The 18,301-nt window shown below is 44.9% G+C and overlaps 1 protein-coding gene across 1 annotated transcript in view; it reads right to left on the minus strand.

Moving 5' to 3' along the window:
* sxph (saxiphilin) overlaps nucleotides 1–18,301 on the minus strand; it is a 410,934-nt gene that overhangs the window by 229,155 nt on the left and 163,478 nt on the right. Inside the window, exons 6-8 of the mRNA XM_088000335.1 lie at nucleotides 17,992–18,056; nucleotides 4,675–4,832; nucleotides 4,036–4,222 (exon numbers count right to left, since the gene is read on the minus strand). Coding sequence (XP_087856461.1) covers nucleotides 4,036–4,222; nucleotides 4,675–4,832; nucleotides 17,992–18,056 — 410 coding nt within the window. The remainder of the gene's footprint in view (nucleotides 1–4,035; nucleotides 4,223–4,674; nucleotides 4,833–17,991; nucleotides 18,057–18,301) is intronic.

Raw genomic sequence — 18,301 nt, forward strand, 5'->3', positions numbered from 1 at the left:
GGCAACCTGTAACTAATGATGTGCCACAGACATCAGTTCCGGGGCCACATTTATTCACAAGTAATAAGGATGGCACAGAGAGTATGCAGAGGGATATATAGACAGGTTAACTCAGTGAGCAAAACTTTGGCCGATTGAATATAGTGTGGGGAAATGTGTGGTTATGCATTTTGGCAGGAAGACGAGAATAGCTGAATATTATTTAAATGAAGAAGGACTGCAGAAAGCTACAGGACAGAGGGAAATCCTCATTCATGAATCACAAGAAGCTAGTATCCAAGTTCAGCACATTACAGGGAAAGCAAATGGAACGTTGGTCCTTATTTCAAGGACAATGGAATGTAAAAATGAAGAGGTTTGCTAAAACTACACAAAGCACTAGCCAGACCCTAGCTGAATGCTGTGAACGGTTTTGGGCCTCTTATCTAAGGAAACACATATTGACATTGGAGACAATCCAAAGCAGGTTCAAGAGGTTGTTAACAGGTATGGAGGAAATGTGTTATGAGGAGAGTTTGAGTAAGTCACTTTGGAATATAGAAGAATTAGAGGTGACCTTATTTAAACATACATGATTCTTAAGGCTCTTGACAGGGTAAATGTGTAAAAGGTGTTTCCTCTTGTGGGAGCATCTTGAACCAGAAGGCCTAATCTCAGAATAAAGGGTCACCCATTTAAGACAAAGCTGCGGAGGAATTTCTTCTGTCATTGGGGAGCGAATCTGCAGACTTCTTTACCAGACGCCTGTTAAGGCTAACTCATGAAGCATATTCAAGGCTGACATAGATACATTCCATTCCCCTTGAAATAAGGACTAATGTTCCATTTGTTTTCCCTGTAATGTGCTGAACTTGGATACTTTTTTTTGTGATTCATGAATGAGGATCAGCAAGGGAATTGAAGGCAGTGGAAAATGGATTATCAAATCAGCCATGATCTCATAGAATGGCAGAGCAGACTCAATGGCTGAATGGCCTCCTTCTGTTTTTATGTCTCATGGTCTTATGGTAAGGGTCTGAAAGGGTTACTACTCGATTACGTGAATTAAACATTGCCCATTGTGGTAATGCCATAGTCACTTGAGTTGAGTGAAGGAGCTGGTGGGAGACAGACCAGAGGACCCAACAGTCTCTGGGGTAATATGGCTCACAATCATGTAACCTCTAAATAGTTGCAACAATACAATAAATTTCATCTTGTTGATGTGGAGATGCCAGTATTACACGGGGCTGGACAAAGTCAGAAGTCACACAGCACCAGGTGACATCAGCTGAGGAAAGAGCTGCACTCCGAAAGCTTGTGATTTGAAAGGAACCTGTTGGACTATAACCTGGTGCCATGTGACTTCTGACTTCATATTGTTCACACAACAAGACTCTTTTAATTACACCAGAAAGGTGGCCATTCTCGGTCACGCCATACTAATTTGGGCTAGAAGCAACCCCCACACCCAACGCTGGGAAGGAGGTTCCATCTTTACCAATTCGCCTCAGCACACCAGCGACAGGAGCAAGAAAGGATGGAAGGGGAGGTGGCCATTTGGGTTTGAGAGGCTGGAGAGACAGAGATAAAAGCAGTTAGCAATAACATTGGGTATGGTGGGGGTTACCCCCTCTGGGACGCCAGCGCATGCAGTTTAAGTTGCTGGGCTATCCCACCCACTCTGGGTTTCACCCGGCCATGAGTAAAATGGCAACAGGAGTATGATGAGGCCCTTGAGTGACTTGAATAGGTTCAAGAGCAGGCAGGTTACCTGATGCCTCAACTACGCTGAGTAAAATGGGAGGCAGGTTCAGGGCTAGTGCATGGGCAGTGAGCATTCAGTGGGAGCCCAGCACGTGCACAACTCTTGGAGGGCAGCCGGAAAATATAAACAATTCATTCGGATATTGTCGGAAAGCACCACCAAATGTAAATTGGGCAACTGTTACTGAGTTGTCATTGCTTTATGGGTATAACTTTAAAAGTTTTTATTTATGATGGAAAAATGCTGGATGACACGAGAGATTGCAAACATGAGTAAGAGGATTGACATTAGTTAATGTATTTTTTTTTCCCCAATCGATTATTGCTGACTTCATCATGACCAGAGGAATTAGTTGTCTCAAGTAAAATACCAACTTTCATTTGGTGAATAGAAGTTAAAGTCAGGAATAAACAATGGTTAAATTCTTTGATATGCTGGAAACATGAACACATTCAATATTTAGGAAATAATCTATAGAACTTTAGAATATACACGGTTAGGCCTCAACTTCTTGTACTTTACCAATCTGTGTGTATCAAAGTATAATTTGTTATTTGGGAAAAAGGATTCAACCAGGATTCTGTTACATCTACAACAGAGAATGGCCCAAAAGGGTTGACGATAATGGGGAGTTTCAAATATATCTCAATTCAAGTCCAATTCTCCCCATGACATGACTTCTTTTGTTAATAAGTAAGAGTTATGTGAGAAAAGACATTTTCGCAAAGTTAGGGTGTGGAATGCACTGCTTGGAAATGACGTGAAGGCAGGTTCAACTGAGGTCTTCCTGGACGGCTATCTGGAGAGGAATGGAAGAAAGGGAATGTACTGTAGCCAACTTTGCAAAAATGACACAAAAATAGGTAGGAAGGCACGTTGTGAGAGAGATGCAAACAGTTTACATAAAGACATTGTTAAGTAAGGTTAGCACATGCAGTATAATGTGGGAAAGTGGGAAGCTATTCAGTTTAGAAATTAAACCAACAATATTATTTAAATGGGAAAAAATACTGCAGAAAGCTGCAACATAAAGAGACTTGAGATGGGGGTGGGCTTGTGCATTAAGCACAGAAAGCTGGCACATAGGGGCAGTAGATAGTCAGAACGGCTCATGGAATGACCACTGTTGTTTCAAAACAGTTGAACTGCAAGGGTAAGGAGGTCTCACTGCAGGTTTAAGGAAAGATTTAATTGGAGGCAGCTCAGAGAAGGTTCACTATGATGATCCCCAGTATGGAGGGATTGGCTTATAAGCAAAGGTTAAACAGGTTGGGACTCTACTCACTGGAGTTTAGAAGAATGGGAGGTGATTTCACTGAAACATATCAGATTCTTCAGGGGCTCGACAGGGTCAACGCTGAGAGGATGTCTCCTGTCATGGGAGTATCTCGGACCAGAGGGTGTGGTCTCAGAATAAAGGGGCACCAGTTAAGACTGAGATGATGAGGAATTTCTTCTCTGAAAAGATTGAGCGTCTTCAGAACTCCTTGCCACAGAGAGCCGTGGAGGCAGAATCCTTTTGTATATTTAAGTGTGGGGTAGATAGATTATTGATCAGGAAGGGGATCAAAGGTTATGGGAAAGGGGCAGGAAAATGAAGGTGAGGGATGTCACATCGGCCATGACCCTACAGAACGGCAGAGCAGGTTCGAGGGTCTGAATGGCCTACTCTGGTACCCATTTCTTGTGCTCTTGTGGTGGTCAGGGATATGGGGGAAATGCAGGAGATTGGCACTGGGTAATAGAACAAGTGCAAGCACGATAGGCTTCTGCGCTGTAACAATGCTGTGACCCTGTGGCCCCCTTCTATCCATGTGGAGCTTTAACCCATCAGTCTCCCACCCCAGTAGCTGGGAGAAACCAGACAAGGTCCTGGCAGAACCACGGCCTACTGAAAATCAAGCAACGAACATAGCCTCTGCCTCTTGTTCCCCAATGCTTGATGTGGATTGAAGCTTTGGGTTCTGGCTCCTCTGTTTAAGAAACGCGCTAAAGGGAGCTGAGATAAATTATTCTGGCTACATTAATCTCTTTTGGTAATGGGACAGGCAACGTTCAGCCAAAACAAATTGCTGGAGAAACTCAGCAGGTTTGGCAGCATCTGAGGAGAGAAAAAAAAAAGAGTTAACGTTTCGAGTGCGGTGACTTTTCATCAAAACTCAGTTCAACCACAGATGCCGCCAGACTGGCTGAGTTTCTCCAGAGGTCTCTGCTCTTGTTTCAGATCTCCAGCATCCACTGTTCTTTGTTTTAATTGAACGTTCAGCCAATACAGATAGCAGGGTTACCTCCATGGCCTAGTCCTTTCAGCAGAGCGATGTAGTCTAACCCCAATACTTGGCTGATGTCAGCAGCGTCTGCAAGAAGCAGCAACTTCTCAGTGGCATCTTGAAACATCAGGTTTCTTCCGTTGAAACCGGCGGAGCTGAATAACTGGAATCGTTGTGACTGCTCCCCGTTTCTCCCAAAGAGATGCTGCAATTAAACACCAGGTTGTTAGGCCTGAAACCTTCCCCAGCACTAACCATATCAGACCAATGATCTTAATTCTGGAAAAGGACTCTTTTCTCTGTCAGGTCTACACTGACTGACCTCTTCCCATTAGCCAACATGTGAACTGTTAACTATCTTTTGCGTTTGAGAGATCATTGTATCTTTCCTGAGGGTGAGTGTGACTGTTGGAGCACTTCAATCTTTCCAGGTTGAATGTGTGATTGAATATTCCTCTTTATTTTTAAACTCACAAAAGTTTGCTGCTGTTTCTTTAAATTTGACAGACGCCAAAGAGGACTTAGAAACACAGCTTTCCAAAACAGCCCAGCTGATCGCACTCATGAAGGGATGGGAATTGGGAGATTCAGTTTATCTTCTTCTCCCCTGTCCACAGTACAGCCTAGTCTTTGTTACATGACGGCAGATTAATATACCTGAGCAACAGCAAGAAATTTCCGTGCGATCTTCCTGTAGTTGTGTCTGGTCGCAATGGCATTGCCAGGTCCCCGTCCAAGATGACATTTTCTGAAGTCCTTGAGCTCAGCCTGGGTTCCATCAGGACAAAGCAGTTTGTACTTGGCTGTTTCTGATGCTGAAGTGAAGAAGCAGAAGGTTGCTTGTTATAGACTTGGAAAATATTTCATAGGGCTGAGAGAGAATACAACTTTAACACAAGATTCCTTCGTATTATCTCTAAGTGATTTCCTATTTCTCATTTACTGTCAGGTTCTCATGGTCCATGCATTTGGGTAACTAGGTATATGTAACTTGAACCTCCCCTGAGTCCATGTGTGTGTGCTTGCATTGTGTCTGCTACTCTGGACTTGAACCAATCACTCAATTTCTACTTTTACTTAGAGTCATAGAATCATACAGATGTACAGCATGAAAATTTACCCTTTTGTCCAACTCGTCCATGTCAACCAGATTTTTTTTTTAGATTCCCGACACTGAGGAAACAGGCCGTTCGGCCCAACAAGCCCACACCGACCCTCCAAAGAGTAACCCACCCAGACCCATTTCCCTCTGACTAACTCACCTAACCTATGGACAATTTAGCACGGCCAATTCACCCTAACCTGCACATCTTTGGACTGTAGGAGGAAACCGGAGCACCCGGAGGAAACCCACGCAGACATGGGGAGAATTTGCAAACTCCACACATACAGTCACTTGAGGCTGGAATCGAACTTGAGACCCTGGTGCTGTGAGGCAGCAGTGCTAACCACTGAGCCACCGTGCCACCCCATGTAGTCCCATTTGCCAGCATTTGGCCCATATCCCTCTAAACCCTTCCTATTCATATACCCATCCAGGTTCCTTTTAAATGTTAAAAATCACAGAACACCAGGTTATAGTCCAACAGGTTTATTTGGAAGCACTAGCTTTCGGGGCACTGCTCCTTCATCAGGTGGGTATGGAGTAGGACCATAAGACAGAGAATTTATAGCAAAAGATCACAGTGCCATACAACTGAAATGATATACTGAACAAACCAAGATAACCGTGAAGTCTTTCATCCTTTAGAATGGGTTGCAGGTTTCGGTTCATTAATACATAAATCCCAGAACTTCTTTTAAGTCACATTCTCGAGATAACTCTAGGTTTTATTTAAAAAGGTGACAACTCAGTTCAGACAATGCATTAAAGGTGTGAGGTTAGAGTTTGTCTCTATCCCAATCTTGAGTCAGACTGGTTCTACTTCCAAAATGGAATTTACAAAATATTACATGGATTGGTGCCTGCAGATTGTGCATTTTTGAGCAAATAGAATGTATTTGCAAATATAATTCTGCAAATACAAATTCACCCCATAGACTTAGACGTGTGTGTGTGTGCATGAGAGAGAGAGAGAGAGTGCGTGTACATGTGAGAGAGTGTGTGTTTGTGTGTGTGCAGGCTTGGTAGAGTGTGTGTGTGAGTGTGATGGCATATAAGCCTATGAGAGGGTGTGTGCGTGAATGTGAGTGTCAGGAGTGTATGTGTGTGTGGATGAGAAAGGGTTGATGTGAGTCTGTGAGTATGTAAGAGTGTGTGTGTGTGTGTAAAGTGCAGTGGGGTCACCTGTCGTGTGACATGAACCCAAGGTCCCGGTTGAGGCCATCCCCATGGCTACCGAACTTGGCTATCAGCCTCTGCTCGGCCACTTTGCATTGTTGCCTCTCCCAAAGTCCACTTTGGAAGATGTCCACCCGAAGATCCAAGGCTGAATGTCCCGGACTGCTGAGGTGTTCCCTGACTGAGACTGAGCACTCCTGTCTGTTGATTGCTGTGTCCATTCATCCGTTGTCGTAGCGTCTGCTCGGTCTCGCCTCAGGGTATCCTTGCCTGCAGTGTATGAGATAGACAACGTTGGCTGAGTCACATGAGTACCTGCCACGTACATGGTGGGTGGTGTCCCCACGTGTAATGGCAGTATCCATGTCGACACTCTGACACGTCTTGCAGTTGTTGCCATGACAGGGTTGTACAGTATTGCGGTTGATGTTGTCCTGAAGGCTGGGCAGTTTGCTGCAAACGATGGTCTGTTTAAGGTTTGGCAGTTGTTTCAAGGTGAGAAGTGGAGGTGTAGGGGAGGTGTTGGTGCGGTGCTCATCCTCATCAATAATGTGTGGCAGGCTGCGAAGAACATGGCGCAGTTTCTCTGCTCCCGGAAGTACTGGACAACGAAGGATACCCTGTCAGTTGCAGCTCATTTTTGTCTCCTAAGGAGGTCATTACAGTTTCTCACTGCGACACATCAGAACTGGCGATCAACGAGTTGAGCATTATTCCCTGTTCTCATGAAGGCATCAGTGAGCACCTTCAGGAGTCCATCGCGATCCCCCTCATCTGAACAGATCCAGTGTATATGTCAGGCCTGTCCGTAGGGAATGGCTGTTTTAACATGTTTAGGGTGGAAGCTAGAGAAGTGCAGCATCGTGAGGTTATCCTTGGGCTTGTAGTAGAGTGAGGTACTAAGGTGCCCATCCCTGATGGAGATGTATATGTCCAAGAATGAGACAGATTCTAAAGAGTAGTCCACGGTAAGTCTGATGGTGGGATTGAAACTTGTTGATATCACTGTGCAGTTGTTTCAGTGACTGCTCGCATTGGGTCCAGAGGAAGAAAGTGTCATCAATGTACCTGGTGTATAGTGTTAGTTGGCAGTCCTGTGCAGAAAAGAAGTCTTGTTCAAACCTGTGCATGAAGATGGTGGGATACCAGGGTGCAAGTTTGGTCCCCATGGCTGTTCCATGTGTCTGGATGAACAACTGGTTGTCAAAAGTGAAGACGTTATGATCGAGGATAAAGCGGATGAGTTGTAGGATGGTGTTTGGAGACTGGCAGTTGTTGGTGTTGAGTACTGAGGCTGTTGCCGCGATGCCATCCTTGTGGGGGATGCTGGTGTAGAGTGCGGAAACGTCCATTGTGACGAGGAATGTTCCCGGTTCGACTAGGTGCTGAGTTTCTGTAGGAAATCTGTAGTGTCACAACAGAAGCTGGGGGGTCCCCTGTACAATGGGTTTCAAGGTGCCCTCGACATTGCCAGAGTGGTTCTCACACAGGGTCCCATTGCCTGATACGATGGGACGTCCTGGTGTATTGGCTTTGTGTATTTTCGAAAGGCAGTAGAAGTTGCCTATGTGAGAAGTACGTGGGATGAGGGCGTGTAGGGAACTCTGAAGGACTGGACCCAACGTCCTGATCAACGTGTTTAGTTCACGGGTGTGCTGTTTGGTTGGATCGGCAGGCAGTTGCCTGTAATGTTCCCAGTTGTTCAGTTGTCTTTTCACTTGCTTGCAGTAATCTGTTCTATCCTGAATGACGATGGCTCCTCATTTATCTGCTAGTCTGATGACAATGTTGTGATTGATTTTGAGAGCATGGATGGCGTTGCGTTGTGATTGGGTGACTTTGTGGGTACGGCTGATGAATCTGGCATTTACACATTTCCTGATGGTTTGGTCGCTTCTCTGCGGATCTCTCTGATGACTGTCCCAGTTCGTCAGTGGGCTCGTTGGGATCACTGCTGACATCTTAGAAGAATTCCCACAATCTCATTCATCTGATGAATTCCTCTGTGCCTGCCACAAGACCAATTGGGGTCCATTTTGGTGATGGGGCAGAGATTGATCCCTCGGCTGAGAACTTCAATCTCTTCCAGTTGAAGGGTGTGGTCCAATAAGTTGACAATTGATTTCCCCGTGGTGATAGCATTTTCAACTGCGGTGCCAGGACTTTAGTTAACTGACATTAACTGCCATTTTATATGTGGTAATTGTACCAGCCTCCACCACTTCCTCTGGCAGCTCATTCCAAACACGTACCACCCTCTGCGTGAACAAGTTGCCCCTTAGGTCCCTTTTATATCTTTTTACTCTCACCTTAAACCTATGCCCTCTAGTTTTTGACTCTCCCACCCCAGGGAATATACGTTGTCTATTTACCCTATCCATGCCTCTTATGATTTTATAAACACCTCTGGGGTCAGCCCTTAGCCAGGGAAAACAGCCTCAGCCTGTTCAGCCTCTCTCTATAGCTCAAATCCTCCAATTCTGGCAACATCCTTATAAATCTTTTCTGAACCCTTTCAAGTTTTACATCCTTCCGATAGCAGGGAGACCAGAAGTGGATGCAGTTTTGCAAAAGTGGCCTAACCAATGTCCTGTACAGCCGCAACGTGACCTCCCAACTCCTGTATTCAAGACTCTGACCAATAAAGGAAAGCATACCAAATGCCTTCTTCACTATCCTATCTACCTGCGACTCCACTTTCAAGGAGTTATGAACCTGCACTCCAAGGTCTCTTTGTTCAGCAACACTCCCTAGGACCTTACCATTAAGTGTATACGTCCTGCTTTGATTTGCTTTCCCAAAATGCAGCACCTCACATTTATCTAAATTAAACTCCATCTGCCACTCCTCAACGCAATGGCCCATTTAATCAAGATCCCATTGTACTCTGAGCTAACCTTCTTCGCTGTCCACTACACCTCCTCACAATGGATATCAGTTCGCTTCTAAGCAAGGCCTTTGGCAACAATGGACCTAAAATAACTAATAGCACTGACATCATGGCATTGATGGAACTGGCTGAGGAGTGATGACACTTTACCCCTTAATAAAGCCTCCCACCTTGGCGACACCTCTAACCTGTTCATATTGTTGTGGTGACAGTGTGTTTGCATATCACCAGGTCACAGCTGATCACCCCCACTCCCCCTTCTCCTTTGTTCAATACTTTCACCTCTCGCTCACACTCCTTATTCTTGACTGCCCTCCCGAGTACGACAAGGACGCTGTCACTGAGTTACCTTCGCTACATTCCTGCCTCAGCCACTGCACTGAACAACTTCCCATCCTCAGTGAGTTGAACCTCCAACTCAACTCATCAGATTCTCCCTCTTCTGAGTCTGATGTTCTTGACTTGGCACCCGTCCACTGTCAGCCAGCTGGCTGAGACTGCTCTCACCTGCTTCTACCTTTTTATAGCCAAAGAATCACTTTACAGTGGTTTATTGTCCTGCTCTCCTCTCATGCCATTACCTGAACATCAGCAAAATGAAAGAGTTGATCATTGACTTCAGAAACAAGATGGAGGGGACGCCCCCATCTACATCAATGGTGGAAATGGTCGAGAGCATCAAGTTCCTCAGAGTGACAATCACCAACAATCTGTCCTGGTCCATCCAGGTTGATGCGATGGTCAAGAAAGCACAACAACACCTCTACTTCCTCATTGGCCAAGGAAATTCAGCATGTACCAATTTTTATTGATGCACTGTAGAAAGTATTCGATCCAGATGCATCACTATTTAGTATGGCAACTGCACTGTCCAGGACCATACGAAACTACAGAGAATTGTGAACACAGCCCAGTTCATCACACAAGCCACCCTCCCATTCATTGACTCCATCTACACTTCTCCCTGCCTCGGAAAGGTAGCCAACACCATCACAGACCCCATCCCTCCCTGGTAACCTCTTCCAACCTATTCATATCAGCATCACTTAACATACCAATCAGTCATTTATGTCAACGTCATTTGAGGGATATTTCTGCACATAAATTGGGTTTTATGACTGCACTTCATTGGGTATAAAGATTTTGTGTTGTCCTGAGATGATAGAATAAAACTCCTACAGTTTGGAAACAGGCCACTTGACCCAACAAATCCACACCAACCCACCGAAGAGTAACACACCCAGACCCATTCCCCTATCCTATTATTCTACACCTGAATACCCGAGCTACAAATCTTCTCCCAAACTACGGAAACTCAAAGTTTGGGAGAAGATTTGTAGCTCGGGTGCTCGTTGTTGTGGTTCTGTTCGCCGAGCTGGGAATTTGTGTTGCAGACGTTTCGTTCCCTGTCTAGGTGACATCCTCAGTGCTTGGGAGCCTCCTGTGACGCGCTTCTGTGATCTTTCCTCCGGCATTTATAGTGGTTTGAATCTGCCGCTTCCAGTTGTCAGTTCCAGCTGTCCGTTGCAGTGGTCGGTATATTGGGTCCAGGTCGATGTGCTTATTGATTGAATCTGTGGGTGAGTGGACCTGGACCCAATATACCGACCACTGCAGCGGACAGCTGGAACTGACAACCGGAAGTGGCAGGTACAAATCACTATAAATGCCAGAGGAAACATCACAGAAGCGCTTCACAGGAGGCTCCCAAGCACTGAGGATGTCACCTAGACAGGGGACGAAACGTCTGCAACACAAATTCCCAGCTCGGCAAACAGAACCACAACAGCTATGGAAACTCAATCATTGAGCATTTTAAAGACAGGAATTGATAGGAGTCTGGAGACGAGTGACATTAAGGGTTACAGACACCATGAGGGAACGTCTCAGGCCATGGGACTGCTCTGACATTTGAGAGAGGTGACTGGTGGTGGTTTAACCTGAGGGTCAGCACGCCTCAGGTGGGAGGAGAGGTTAAGAAGGAGAGTCCTCCATCATAACGTCGGCTGGTGCGGGAATTGTATCCATCACAAACTAGCTGTCCAGCCAACTGAGCTAACCAAAGGTAGGTGATGGATTAGCATTGGACTGTTACTCCAGAGACCCAGATCATGTTCTGGGGACCTGGATTCAAATCTTGCCATGGTCAAATTTGAATTCAATAAAAATCTGGAATGAAGAGTCTAACGATGACGATGAATCCCTTGTCAATTGTTGGAAATGCCCATCTGGTTCATTAATGTCGTTCAGGGAAGGAATTCTGCCATCCTTACCTGGTCTGGCTGACATGTGACCCCAGACCTACAGCAATGTGGTTGACACTGAACTGCCCTCTGGGCAATTTGGAATGGGCAATCAATACTGGCCTAGCCAACAACACCTACATCCTGTGAATGAAATAAATTAACCTCCAATGAGGGAAAGTAGCATTGAGGTAATGATTAGCCATGATCTAGAATGGTGGCACAAGCTTGATGGGCTGAATAGCCTACATCTCCACCTTTGTTCTTCTCTCTACTTATCATAGGACATTCAATAGACAATAGACAATAGGTGCAGGAGTAGGCCATTCAGCCCTTCGAGCCTGCACCACCATTCAATATAATCATGGCTGATCATTCCTAATCAGTATCCTGTTCCTGCCTTATCTCCATAACCCTTGATTCCACTATCCTTGAGAGCTCTATCCAACTCTTTCTTAAATGAATCTAGAGACTGGGCCTCCACTGCCCTCTGGGGCAGAGCATTCCACACAGCCACCACTCTCTGGGTGAAGAAGTTTCTCCTCATCTCTGTCCTAAATGGTCTACCCCGTATTTTTAAGCTGTGTCCTCTGGTTCGGCACTCACCCATCAGCGGAAACATGTTTCCTGCTGCCAGAGTGTCCAATCCTTTCATAATCTTATACATCTCAATCAGATCCCCTCTCAATCTTCGAAACTCAAGGGTATACAAGCCCAGTCGCTTCAGTCTTTCAGTGTAAGGTAATCCCGCCATTCCAGGAATTGACCTCGCGAACCTACGCTGCACTCCCTCAATAGCCAGAATGTCTTTCCTCAAATTTGGAGACCAGAACTGCACACAGTACTCCAGGTGTGGTCTCACCAGGGCCCTGTACAGCTGCAGAAGCACCTCTTTGCTTCTATACTCAATTCCTCTTGTTATGAAGGCCAGCATGCTATTAGCCTTCTTCACTACCTGCTGTACCTGCATGCTTGCCTTCATTGACTGATGTACAAGAACACCCAGATCTCTCTGTACTGCCCCTTTACATAAATTGATTCCATTGAGGTAGTAATCTGCCTTCCTGTTCTTGCCACCAAAGTGGATAACCATATATTTATCCACATTAAACTGCATCTGCCATGCATCTGCCCACTCACCTAACTTGTCCAGGTCACCCTGTAATCTCCTAACATCCTCATCACATTTCACCCTGCCACCCAGCTTTGTATCATCAGCAAATTTGCTAATGTTATTACTAATACCATCTTCTATATCATTAACATATATTGTAAAAAGCTGCGGTCCCAGCACTGATCCCTGCGGTACCCCACTGGTTACTGCCTGCCATTCCGAAATGGAGCCGTTTATCACTACCCTTTGTTTCCTATTAGCCAACCAATTTTCAATCCAATCTAGTACTTTACCCCCAATACCATGCACCCTAATTTTGCCCATTAATCTCCTATGTGGGACTTTATCAAAAGCTTTCTGAAAGTCCAGGTACGCTACATCTACTGGATCTCCCTCATCCATCTTCAGAGTTACATCCTCAAAAAATTCCAGAAGATTAGTCAAGCATGATTTCCCCTTCATAAATCCATGCTGACTCTGACTTATCCTGTTACTACTATCCAGATGTGTTGTAATTTCATCCTTTATAATAGACTCTAGCATCTTTCCCACCACTGAGGTCAGACTAACTGGTCTATCATTTCCTGCTTTCTCTCTCCCACCTTTCTTAAAGGCCTCAGTCATATACAATGGGACAGGAATCAGACCAGCTAGTTGTCACCGATTCACTTCTCTGAAGGATATTATGATCTAGCTGGCTTTCCACCATCTTTATGGTGCTACCCCATAAATGATCAGCGAACTAACGTTTGCCAAGGTGGGATTTCAGCTCTCAATCTCAAGGCTCAATTTTTCATTGAGACAGAACCAATGAAGCAAGTGCTTTTAATTTCAACAACAGGGTGGGAGCGGTCTCGTGGCGCAGTGGTAGTATCCCTACATCTGAGCCAGGAGGCGTAGGTTTAAGTTGTGCTTGCTCAAGAAGTCACCTCTGAGCAGGTCAATTAGAAAATATCTATGCACCCAATCCTAATTATAAGCAGCAACAACTGGTCTAAACCTCTATTTTCAACATTGGCTATAAATGTATGTGCCCACTGAGCACCCTGTTCTATATCACATCCCTTGCTCTCATTTTCCTTCAGGAAACAGTGGGCTTTCTGTACCTCAGTCTACATTGGGTAGGGAGGCGAGAGACACAGGCCTCGCTGCTGAAAATGAACATCTAGACCAACTTCCCTTTTATTTATCTGTGTCTCGCTCCACGGGGACTATCTGACCCGCTAATTCAGCGTTTCCAACGTTTTTGACACACTGACCAAACTAGTCACTGAGGATACGAAACAAAAAGAGAGAGGTTTGAAGGAGCCTCTTAAAAAAGGAGACTTGGATAGGATGGTGGTTCAATGGTTAGCACCACTGCATCACAGCATCAGGGACCTGGGTTCAATTCCACCCTCAGGCAACTGCCTGTCTGAAGTTTGCACATTCTCTGTATGGATTCCCTTCGGGTACCCTGGTTTTCTCCCACAGTCTAAAGATGTGCAGGTTAGCACACATATATTTTGTGTGGTGAATTTTTTTGGTACTTTCAGAGTTACATTGCACTTTGCTCAAAAACCACATACATTCATGTAGAACTCTGAGCTCAAAAACTGCATGAATTTATGTAAAACTCTGTTATCTCACTTTTTAGATTAGAATAAATCTAAACATCAGGTCATAGACAGAGAGCACAGGGGGCTAACACCTTCAACATATTGTCTAGCTATCACCATTGTTAACAGCTAACCCGAGAATGCAACTTTAAAAAAAGGGTTTTATGATTTACACATGAAAGAAGGGAAACTATCACTGTATTCTAACAGATGAAAGGCTCAACAATCAATTCTTCAATGTATAATTTCAGTTATATCACACTGCAAATTTTTGCTATAAATTCTGTGTTACGATCGAGCCCTCCACAATCACCTGATGAAGGAGCGTCGCTCCGAAAGCTAGTGTGCTTCCAATTAAACCTGTTGGACTATAACCTGGTGTTGTGTGATTTTTAAGTTAATAGATTGGCCATTCTAAATTGTCCATCGTATCCAGGGATGTTCAGTCTACGTGGGTTAACCGTGGGAAATATAGGTTCACAGGGATGGGGGGAGTGGGTCTGGGTGGGATGCTCTTAGAAAGATCAGTGTGAGCTTGATGGGCCAAATGGCCTGCTTCTACACTATAGAACCATAAACTTAGATGCAGGAGTAGGTCATTCAGCCCTTCGAGACTGCACCACCATTCAATATGATCATGGCTTTTCATGCAATCTCAGTATCCCATTCCGACCCTCTCCTCCCCATGCCCCTTGATCCTTTTAACAGCAAGGGCCATGCCCAGTTCCCTCTTGAGTATATCCAATGAACTGGCCCCAGCAGCTTCCTGTGGGAGAAAATCCCACAGGTTCACAACTCTCTGAGGGAAGAAATTCTTCCCCATCTCGGTCTTGAATGGCTTACCCCCTATTCTCAGACTGTGACCCCTAGTTCTGGACTTCCCCAACACTGGGAACATTCTTCCCATATCTCGCCTGTCCAGTCCCATCAGGAGTTTATATGTTTCTGTGAGATTCCCTCATTCATCTAAATCCCAGCCAGTAAAAGCCCAGTCGATCCACTCTTTCCTCATATGCCCGTCCGGCCATCCCAGGGATCTGTCTGGTGACCCGTCACTGTGCTCCCTCAATAGCAATGTCCTTCCTCAGACGAGGAGGCCAAAACTGCACACAGTACACAGGGTGTGGCCTCACCAAGGCCCTGTAACAACTGCAGCAAGACATCCTTACTCCGATACTCAAATCCTCTCACTGTGAAGGCCAGCATGCCATTAGCTTTCCTCACTGCCTGCTGCACCGGCGTGCCAACCTTCAGTGACTGTTCCACCATGACACCCAGGTCTCACTGCACCTCACCTTCTCCTTAACTGTCAACATTCAAATCATAATCTGCCTTCCTGTTTTTGCGACCGAAGTGGATAACCTCACGTTTATCCATATTATTCTGCACTTGCCAAGTATTTACCCACTCAGCCAGACTGTCCAAGTCACCCTGCAGCCTCTTACCACTCTCCTCACAGCATACACTGCCACCCAGCTTAATCTTGGCCGCAAATGCCATTCAATTTGTTTGTCCAAATCATTAATTAAATACAATAGAACCTCGATTATCCGATTTTCAGATTAACTGAACAAGATCTCAAGGTCCCTTAAAAACCGGCATTTAGGCAACTCAGCCTTCAGTTACAGTTAAACGGCATTATGGTGTGCACTGCCAGATAACCAAGAAACGTTCAGATAACCCGCACTCATAAATTACCGCTTGTCTCCAGTTATCCAAACAAAATACTCCTCGCCCATCTCGTTCAGATAATCGAGGTTCTATATATTGTGAACAGTTGGGATCCCAGCACTGACCCCAGCAGCACCCACTCAATACTGCCTGCCACTCTGAAAAGGACCCGTTTATTCCAACTCCCTGCTTCCTGTCTGTCTAAGTCAATACATTACCTCTGATGCCATGAGCTTTAATTTTCCTCACTTAACTCTCATGTGGAACCTTGTCAAAAGCCTTTTGAAAGTCCAGATACATAACATCCACCCTTGTGCACTCTACTGGTCACATCCTCAGAAAATTCCAGAAGATTTGTCAAGCATGATTTTCATTTAGCGAATCCATTCGGACCAGGACTGATCCTGTCACTACTTTCCAAACGCTCAGTTATTACAGCCTTAACAATTGACTCCAGCATTTTCCCCCACCACTGATGTCAAGCTAACCAGCCCATAATTCCCCATTTCCTCTCTCCCTCCTGTGTTAAAGAGTGCGGTTATATTAGCGACAGTCCAGTCTATTACAACTTTTCCAGAGTCTACATAACGCTGGAAAATGTTCACCAATGCATCCATTATTTCTAGGGCCACTTCCTTAAGTAGTCTGGGATGCACAGCATCAGGCCCTGGTTTTATTGGGTTTTAATCCCATCAATTTCCCCAGTACCACTTCCTGACTCATAAGGATTTCCTTCAGTCCTTCCTTCATGTTTGATCCTCTTTCCCTTAGCATTTCCAGAAAGTTATTTGTGTACTGCTTGGTGAAAACAAACCCAAAGAATTTCTTCAACTGGTCTGTCATCTCTTTCTTATCCATTATAAATTCACCTGGTTCTAACAACAAGGGACCTACATTTGTCTTCACCAGTCCTCTTCTCTGCACGTATCTATAGAAGCTTTTGCAGTCAGTTTTTAATGTTTTCCTCAAGCTTACTTTCATATTCTATTTTCCCCAGTCCTCAGGTTCGCTGCTTTTTCTGGCCAATTTATCTGCCTCCTCTTTGGCTTTCACACTATCCCTGAATTCCCTGGTTAGCCACCTTCCCTGTTTTACTCTTACACCTGACAGGGATGTACAAATGTCTGTCAACGCCTATCGACTGTCGACCCTTTAAGTATCCTTGCCAGCTTATCCTAGCCAATAATACCATCAAAGTTAGCTTTCTTTGTGTAGGGATTCCATGATTCTATGATCTACTTCAAGTAACTTCTCTGTTGACTATTTCCACAAGCTTTACCCTATTGTCTGAATATAGTTCCACTGAAGACGTCCATTTCTATTTGCAATGTCCTAATTTTACTGGAACAATGCTATCAACGTCCATTGTAATTGTTAAAACTACAATTGTCTTTTTGACATTTTCTCTTTCCTAAGAGAACAAATCCAAAATGATGCTTTTTTGCCAAAGTGGCTGGTGACTATACAGCCTGTTCCCACTCTAAAAGAAATTACATCCCACCTATGACTACTAAAATTGCAAAAGTCTCAAAACAGGGTCTGACAAGTGTTTTGTACAGCAGTGTTGCCAGTCCACTGCTGACTGGGAACATAAGACCATAAGAAATAGGAGTGGAAGTAAGGCCATTCCGCCCATCGAGTTCACTCCACCATTCAATCACAGCTGATGGGCATTTCAACGCCACTTACCCCCACTCTCCCTGTATCCCTTAATTCCTTGCGAGATCAAGAATTTATCAATCTCTGCCTTGAAGACATTTAACGTCCCGGCCTCCACTGTGCTCCGTGGCAATGAATTCCACAGGCCCACCACTCTCTGCCAGAAGAAATGTCTCCTCATTTCCGTACTAAATATACCCCCTCTAATTCCAAGGCTGCTCCCACAAGTCCTAATCTCCCTGCCTGACAGAAACAATTTCTCAGGGTCCACCCTTTCTAAGCCATGAATTGTCTTGTAAGTTTCTTTTAGATCTCCCTTCAATCTTCTAAACCCTAATGAATACAATCCCAGGATCCTCAGCATGTTTACAGGAATCTGTTACGGGGTGACTGTGGTAGCCAGTCAGTCGACCCAGATCCTGCCAAATGGAGAGCTGGTGTAAATGAGAAATCTCTGACTACAATGCTCCAGTGGAATAAAATATTGAAAGAGATAAAGACATGTGAAATGTACGAACCATTTATGTTGGCCAGAGCTGTGCTATCCAAAAAGGCAACATCACTGTTTTCCTTTACCAAACACCTGCAAGAAAATACGGAAAAAAAAACAATTACAACATTCAAAAGACGTGAACAGGGAAGATTCAGAGGGATATGGGCTAAATGCAGGCAAATGGGACTAGTTTGGTTTGGGAAACCTGAACGAGTTGGGTTGAAGGGTCTGTCTCTACCTTAGAAACATAGTTGCCTTAGAATCCTGCTAATTGGTGCTCCTGCTGAAGAGCTTCTGCTTGAAACATCGATTCTCCTGCTCCTCGGATGCTGCCT

Source organism: Chiloscyllium plagiosum, unplaced genomic scaffold (assembly GCF_037043375.1).
Source record: "Chiloscyllium plagiosum isolate Xiang-an unplaced genomic scaffold, Cpla_swu_hap1 HiC_scaffold_24, whole genome shotgun sequence".
Lineage (NCBI taxonomy): Eukaryota > Metazoa > Chordata > Chondrichthyes > Orectolobiformes > Hemiscylliidae > Chiloscyllium > Chiloscyllium plagiosum.